The sequence below is a fragment of the Haemaphysalis longicornis genome, unplaced genomic scaffold (assembly GCF_048455015.1).
Source record: "Haemaphysalis longicornis isolate Haplotype H1 unplaced genomic scaffold, Haemaphysalis longicornis Haplotype H1 scaffold_3, whole genome shotgun sequence".
Classification (NCBI taxonomy): domain Eukaryota; kingdom Metazoa; phylum Arthropoda; class Arachnida; order Ixodida; family Ixodidae; genus Haemaphysalis; species Haemaphysalis longicornis.
Window position 1 is genome coordinate 73,476,028 of NW_027526335.1, and position 7,578 is coordinate 73,483,605.

The 7,578-nt window shown below is 51.8% G+C and overlaps 1 protein-coding gene across 1 annotated transcript; it reads right to left on the bottom strand.

Annotated features, from left to right (window-relative positions):
- Positions 1-5,446: 5,446 nt before the first annotated feature.
- LOC144173295 (uncharacterized) lies at positions 5,447-6,321 on the bottom strand. Its single transcript, XM_077701778.1, has one exon. The coding sequence runs from the start codon at positions 6,316-6,318 to the stop codon at positions 5,488-5,490; it is 831 nt and encodes a 276-aa protein (XP_077557904.1). The 5' UTR covers positions 6,319-6,321; the 3' UTR covers positions 5,447-5,487.
- Between the last annotated feature and the right edge of the window lie 1,257 nt (positions 6,322-7,578).

The window sequence follows — 7,578 nt, forward strand, 5'->3', positions numbered from 1 at the left end:
CCTGCCCTAAGCAGAGCTAGTATTGAACCAAGAGTATAAAACATTGGTACATGAGTCCTTTTTGGTCAGATGACACATGATCACCCCGATACAAACAGGAAACCAATAGCAATCATCATCATCATCATCGTTGCCGTTAAGTTGTACCCGAGTATAGTTTGAACTTCCGCCGGCCCGTCGCAATACGCACCGCATAAAAATATTCTTAGAAAAACGTATGTCTTTCCTTTCGTGAAGGTTGGGGCGGATAGCAGATGGCGAATGTGGATCAGTTTATGTTCCTTTATACTTTATTTAGCGGACTGGGTTTTTGTTCATTTTTCAAGTATACCTTACAGATCCATTGATAGGGGTTTTACAGGGGGAGTAAGCTGGTACAAACTGCTAACAATTTATATCATCGCGTGAAGCTCGACCGACCGGCATCTGAGTGCTTTTATCACGGTGCCAAGCAGTGAAACAGTCGAGAGTACGATGCCAGTACAAAAATATAAAAATGCCGTGGTTGAACGCGGTTAAACCAAATTTGCTGAGCGATAGCTCGGTTTTCGCGCTCAGCGCGCGATGTTAACATGCACACATTGCACCGCAATACAATTAACACATACGCTGCTCGGGGCAGTTGCCGGTCTGGGCATGAAGGCGCAGTGAACTTGCATGCAGCCAGCGCCCGGTATCATACCGACGGAAGCGAGCAGGAGGCTCCTGGTAGAGTGTACTAGAAGGTATAGAGTGTACTGAAGATTCACTGTACTCCTGGCGATGGCGGGAGAGCGGAACGAGCTTCGGAGCGACGGGCGTGGCCGCAAGGTGCACCAGAAAGCTTAGCATTCTATGTCGCTGGCCCTCTCTGTCATCAGCTGAAAAGGGGACTAGCGCTTCCTGCGAGCGACGAACACCTGACTATAGTCTGAAAGGTTACTGTGACAATCACTGAACTTGAACGTTTAGTGCTTCAGCGCTGGGCATACCTCTCTGCTCCAACTTTTTTTTTTTTCATTCTTTGCTTTCTCTTTTTTGCCTATTTTTTTTTCTTTCCCGCGTGCACGATAGGAAACTAGGCTTTAGCCAGGTTCATTTTCCTGCCTTCCTTCTACTTTCTTCCTTCCTTAACAACAGATCAACAGAAGGTCCAACTAGGCTTTCACCTCCACATTCTTAGAAAGTTCTAAGCATGCATACACAGTGGATTTTGTAGACATTAATTGTAGACGAAATCAAAGCTTGGAATCGATTGATCAACTGTTTTGTAAAATTGGTGCCAGATACCATAATGGTAATAAAGGAGAGCCAGATATATGTTTCAGGCCCATTCGAAAACATTAGCAGTGGCTCTGTTCGGCTATGCCAGGATATACGTAGCGTGAGCTAAGGTTCAGCTGGTTATTCTTAGCTTTCCTGGTTGTCTAGGATTAGCTTGGTTATCATGCTTACTGACACACACGGTATACTCATTATGTGACACATGTATATTTATCAAGCGGCTCCGGCGCAGCGTAAACAGTCGCCCCAGAGTTATAAGCTGGTTCCACAGGCGCACGCCGGTGTTGCTGCGACGCGCGTCGGTTCCACACCCGGCCACCCCTCGCATGATCATCAAGTGGACCGGGCCGCCACGTGCGGAACGGAGGTCGGCGAAGACGCTGGGCGCGTGGGGTGTGCGAGAGACGCCGGGCAGCGAGCAACGTTCTGTGCGCCGTGTGACGTCACTGCTCCTCGCGCACGCGCAGCACGGCTCTCCAGGAGCCACGCGAAACTGCTCAACCTCGGCCAGTGTAACTCACGCTACAAAAGAAGGCTTCGAGAGCCCATCCCACTAAATCCTGCGCTGCGCTTCCTCGCACTGATGATTCTCAGACAAAAGAAACGTGCACAAGCATTTTGACGTGAACGTGATCCGACCGAAGCTACGGATGAAATCGGCGCGGCATTCGGGCACCCTGCCAAAAAAAGCGCCATTAAGTCAATTCACTGTCCCGGCAACGAAAGTGCAGTGACCTTACTCTGTTTCGTCCGAAAGCTGGGAATCGACGCACTGGAGGTTTATCTCGCTTTCATCTGTGCGAACGACGGCCTTCAGTAGAGAGATCGAAAGCGGGGCACGGCACGGTAACCCTGACTGGGGGACCGATATTGCAATCGTCCTTCCAGGCAGGCCGTTTTTATCGCCTATCTTTCGCCGTTCCTTATTATACTCTTCGTTATCCGACACCCTGTTAGCTCACATTAACTACGCTTACGTTAGGCAGTTTTTGCGGGGTCGTGTTCATGCGGTATTTTAAGTATCACTGGAACTAACGTTCCAACGACCTCGATAAATCGGCTACACTTTCGATATAAAGACCAAGGTTGCGAGGAAACGTGCCGGCTGTTTTTATCGCTTAACTTTCGCGGTTTCTTATTACCTCGTCATTATCCGACACCCTGTTAGCTAACATTAGCTACTTATAGGTTACGTAATTGTTGAAAGAGCTTTTCCACGCCGTATTTGAAGTGGATCCCTCGATCAGTTGGCTGCTGACGATAGAAAGACCAAGGTTGTGGCCAAATGTATGCTTGTACGCTGCGCGGCGTAGCGACCTGAGTTCTTGTGATTCGAACTGCGTTGATTACCATTTCATACTTTGTTTCAATATAAACCGTGCTTTTTGTTAACTGAATGTCCGTGGAAAGATTATAGCCTCCAACCCACCCTTTCTTTTTTCTCTAAGACATCACTACATCTTTCGACGAACTGACACGCACTTCAGCGTGTGAGTTCGCAGAGATTCTATATATGGACGAATCCCTACTGCACACGCGTAGGATTATTTCACATAAAGAGCGGCCTAGCGGGGGCTGCGTATATCTGCAAAATCGATTCTGGATCCTGCGAAGATGCCCCGTTCTCTTAGAAGACGCTGCACTCCGCTCCTACACTCACATGCTCCAAATTGTTCCCCTAGCTCCCACGCTGCAATTCTTTAAACTGGTTTTTGGCCTGCTCTGTCAATAAAGGTGTTCCTACTTCACTGGAGTGAATGCCTTTTGCAACGCCATCCGTAGATAGGCGCCGCTTGCAGCATAAGAGCAAGTACCATACAGAGGTGAAAACTTTCTTAGCTTCTACTGCTGGCGGCTGCACCCTATTTTTCTCCCAGAGCCTGGCCGAGTGGAGTCACCATCCTAACGTTTTTGGTCGTTAGTTTTTTTAAACCTCAAAATGCGAAATCCATCGCGATACTTTTTTTCTTTCTTGAAAACGCCGAACTACACGGATCCCAGCTGAGCATAAGTAGTCATGGTTTTTGTTTTTGAGGCATAAAACTTTATGCTCCATTACCAAAGAAAGCGGCGTCCGCGTTGTTTTTTCGGTGGTCGACTGCTGCTATTGGTCATGCTGGTATGGTCATGTGCTAGACGGGCATGAATATACGTCATCGTTACGCGCCGTGCTTCCGAAATAAAACCCAAAGACAAGGAGCGCGTGACTGCGTTGCTAGGCAACGTCTGCGCATGCGCAGAACCACGTGGATGAGGGGAGATTGCGGCCGCGGACGATCGACCGGGCTTGCATGCTGAACGAAAGAACTCTGTTTAGCTGCTATGCGGGGGCGCCCTCTGCGAACGGGCACGATTTGCATCGCGCTGCCTAATCACACCGTATGGTATTATAGCAAGCATCCTGCCTGTTATTCACTATTGCAATCTGTCACGAACCACCCCAGGCGGTCACGCATAAGGTTCGTCGTCCCCTGCATCCTCCTGCCTCGTCGCCCGGTCGCTCGTCTTCTTCGGTCAAATATGTAAGTAGGCCTAGCACGCCGGCAAGAACGGCGGCGGCAGCGCGTTGCCGCTGCGCCGCTGTCCCGCACGTGGAGCCAGCGGAGAAGTCAAGGCAGCTGCATCGTTGCGTTGGGCGCCCCTTTTGCCACCGCGTCACGAGCCATGCCATGGCAACGACATGGAAATGGACGCATCTGAGTTGTCGGATTCCGCCGTCAAGCGCGGCTAAGAGGCCGCCCGAGTCTACAGGCCCAGAACAAAATGCAACGCAAGACGAGTCAAAACGATCCCGCCCGTCGCCTGTGTCAATAACAGCTTCGATGTCACCTGAGGCCTCATCGCATGATTGATTGATTCTGGGGTTTAACGCGCCGACGCAACGCAGGCGATGAGGCGCGCCGTAGTGGAGGGCTCCGGATTAATTTTGACCACCTGGGGATCTTTATCGTGCGCCGAAATCTCGTACACACGGGCGTTTTTGCTTTTCGCCTCCATCAGAAAAGCGGCCGCCGCGGCCGGGAATCGAACCCGCGACCTCGTGCTGAGCAGCGCAACGCCTTAGCCACTGAGCCACCGCGGCGGGTCTCATCGCATGAGGTTGCCATCAAACCCCGAACTTCGACATGTCCACAGTACCCAATCGGCCAATTCAAGCGGCAGTGGCTACCTGTATCAACATCCCAGACGTGGTTTTACCGTGCATAAACCTATCAATACCATCTCGGTATGGTGCCCTCCACCATCAAGCCACCATGCTCCAGACGTTAAACAGATCTCGCAGTCCGACTATATACAGGTTCAAACATACTTGGCAGCTGGAGCGGACTTAAGCCTCTATGTGGTGTCTGGCGTAGACTCCGGGGAGGCACCTGAACAGCTTCGCTAGGAGCTCTACTGCCGTGATCACGAAGTAGTCACCGTCCGATACATGGGCAGAAGCCGCACCTGTCTCGGGACCCTGCGGGGCCCGCCTACTCCTCCGGACCGTATCCTCTACTATAGTTGTATCTTGCGCCCTAGGCCGTTTAAACCATCAGTTGTTTACAGCAACGCATGTTACAGACAAGGACACATGAAATCCTCGTGCCCTTGCCCGCCGAAGCAAACTCCTATGGTAGCGACGGCGCCGCAGACTTTCCGATGCGGCCTCTGTAAGTCAGATGACCATGAAATTAATTACTTCTCGTAAGTGCCCCACTAAGTTGGAGGCAAACAAGAAAGTTCGCGAACGCCGTTCAAAGCGAAGCGAAATTCACCGTGAATCTTCACTGTCTAATCAGGTGCCAACCTTTAAATGATACGCTGTTTTGGCGCCCTCAGAGGAACACGTGTCCGCAACTGAATCTGCAGCGTCAGAGGCGATGACGTATAGGGACCGGGCGGCCGTTGTATGGCACCACCGTCGTTTCCGCGAACAGCGCCGCCCGTGGCGAACCGCTCGTCAGTGGAATGCCGGTGGCGGTCAGCGCAGCGTAGTTGTGCATGACTTTCGGTCATTTTTCTGCAGTGCGGCTTGCAAAGCGTGCGTAACCCCACGTGCATTTTTCAGATCGGTAAATCTTGAGCTTGGACGTGACGTTTACGAGGCATGCCATGTGTGTTATTTACGCCCATACTTATACAAATAGCAGACGACGCTCAATGCGCCAAGCTGCAAGTCAAGCTGGAAGTGAAAGAGAGAGTAAACTTTATTAAAGAAAAAGAGCCAAGTGGTCGGTTTCCTCAGTCCAGGACCCCGTTGGAGCGTCCAGCCGTCTCAGCCCGGTGAATCAGCCGAAGCTGTTCTTCGGCGCTCGAGCTGGCCAGTTCTCCTTCCCACTGCTCAACCGAGGGGTTAGAAATCGCGGAAACTGAGGGGTTGAGCTGGCACTCCCACACCATGTGGTATAGAGTGCAGGGTGCTTTGCAGAATCGACACTGCGGGTGGTATTGCGTAGGCCAGATAAAGTGCAGCTTGGTAGGATGGGGAAAGGTGTTTGTTTGCAGGAGACGCCAGTAGCGCTCCTCTTTCTTGCTGAGAGAGGGGTGTGCAGGGGGAAGCGTTAGCCGGGCTAGCCTGTAGTATTGCGTCACCTCCTGGAATGATGTCAAGGGGATGGCCGTCTCTAGCCAACTCTCTCGCGGCGCTCGGCTGGTCAGACCTCGAGCAGTCTCGTGGGCAAAGACATTGCCACGGAGAGAAGTGTGAGCGGGTGTCCAGACAACCAATACCCTTTTCTTTGGAGGGTTCTGGCTTAAGATCTTCATTGCGGTGTGTGAGATGCGGCCTTGAAGGTAGCTCCTACATGCTGACTGAGAGTCCGTGATGACTACTTCCGCAGGTGTTTGCGTTATCGCCAGTGCTATAGCTACCTCTTCGGCCTGTAGCGTCGTTACTTTCGTGAGAGTGAGGCTCGTGACGTGGCTGTCTATCTTCGTTACGGTCGCCACCATGACTCCGCGTCTTGCATAATCTGCGGCGTCCGTGTAAAAAACATTTTCGTTGGAGCCATATTTTTGCTCCAGGGCTCTAACTCGCGCCTCTCTCCGTCCCTCGTGGAACTGCGGGTGCATGTTTCTTGGCAAGGGGGCCACTGTGATGTTACGGCGTAGTTCACCAGGGATATTTTCCGTCGATTCTAGAGGGCGATCAGGGATGTTCATGCCCAGTCTCAGTAGAAGGGCCCTGCCCGCATCCGTCCTTGATAGCCGGTAGCGCTGACTGAGCAGGTGGCCCTCAATCAGCTCGTCCACAGTGTTGTGAAGCCCAAGCTTGAGGAGACACTCGTTGGAGGTGTAGGATGGCAAACCCAGCGCTTGTTTGTACACCTTTCGCAAGAGCGTATCCAACTTGTTCTTCTCAGTCTCCGTTAGTAGAGCATAGGGCGTAACATAGGTGAACCTTGAGACGACAAATGCCTGGACAAGTCGAAGTGTGTCAGCCTCCTTCATGCCTCTTCCTTTGACCGTGATCCGACGAAGCATGTGAGCAATCTGTCTACTCGTGCTTTCCAAATTCCTTATCATCGTTGTGTTTGCGCAATCTGCTTGGAAAATCATGCCTAGAATTTTGATTTGCGGAGACGGGGTGACGGTGGCACCGTCCAGCATGATGTGCATTGAAGGTACATCAGCTCGCCTACCGCCTTTACGGCGCACTAGGAGCAGTTCCGATTTTTCTGGGGCGCACGAGAGTCCACAATTCTTGGCATACTTGTTCACCGTATCAGCCGCCATTTGGATGCGGTCCTGCATCTCCCCGACCGAGCCTACACCGGTCCACACCGTGATATCGTCGGCGTAAAGACCATGGTGTAAGTCGGGGATTGACGCCAGTTTTGCAGGCAGGCCGATGAGGGCAATATTGAAAAGGAGGGGCGACAAGACCGCTCCTTGGGGCGTGCCGCGTCCGCCGGTGCGAATGGGTTTTGTTTGAAAGTCTCCAATCTTGAGGGTGGCTTGGCGTCCAGAGAGAAAGTCCCTGACATAAGTGTACGTGCGGGTTCCACATCCGAGTTCATTGAGATTAGTCAGTATGGCTTCGTGAGTGACGTTGTCAAAGGCCCCTTTTAAGTCAAGCGCTAGGATGGCTTTAGGTGTGTGTCTGTTGGCGCGATCTATAATGTCCTCCTTCAGTTGAAGCAATACATCTTGCGTCGATAGATGCTGTCGGAACCCGTACATGGTTGGTGGCAACTGCTTCGTGTCTTCGAGGAAGTTTTGCAACCGGTTGTGCACGACGTGTTCGAGCAGCTTCCCGATACACGACGTGAGCGATATCGGCCGTAGGTTTTCGATGCCGGGGTCCTTGTTTGGTTTAGGTATTAAGCGGAC

What these genes read in the sequence shown, in the direction of transcription:
- LOC144173295 (XM_077701778.1), bottom strand. Translation starts at nt 6,318, where the DNA reads ATGCACCCGCAGTTCCACGAGGGACGGAGAGAGGCGCGAGTTAGAGCC.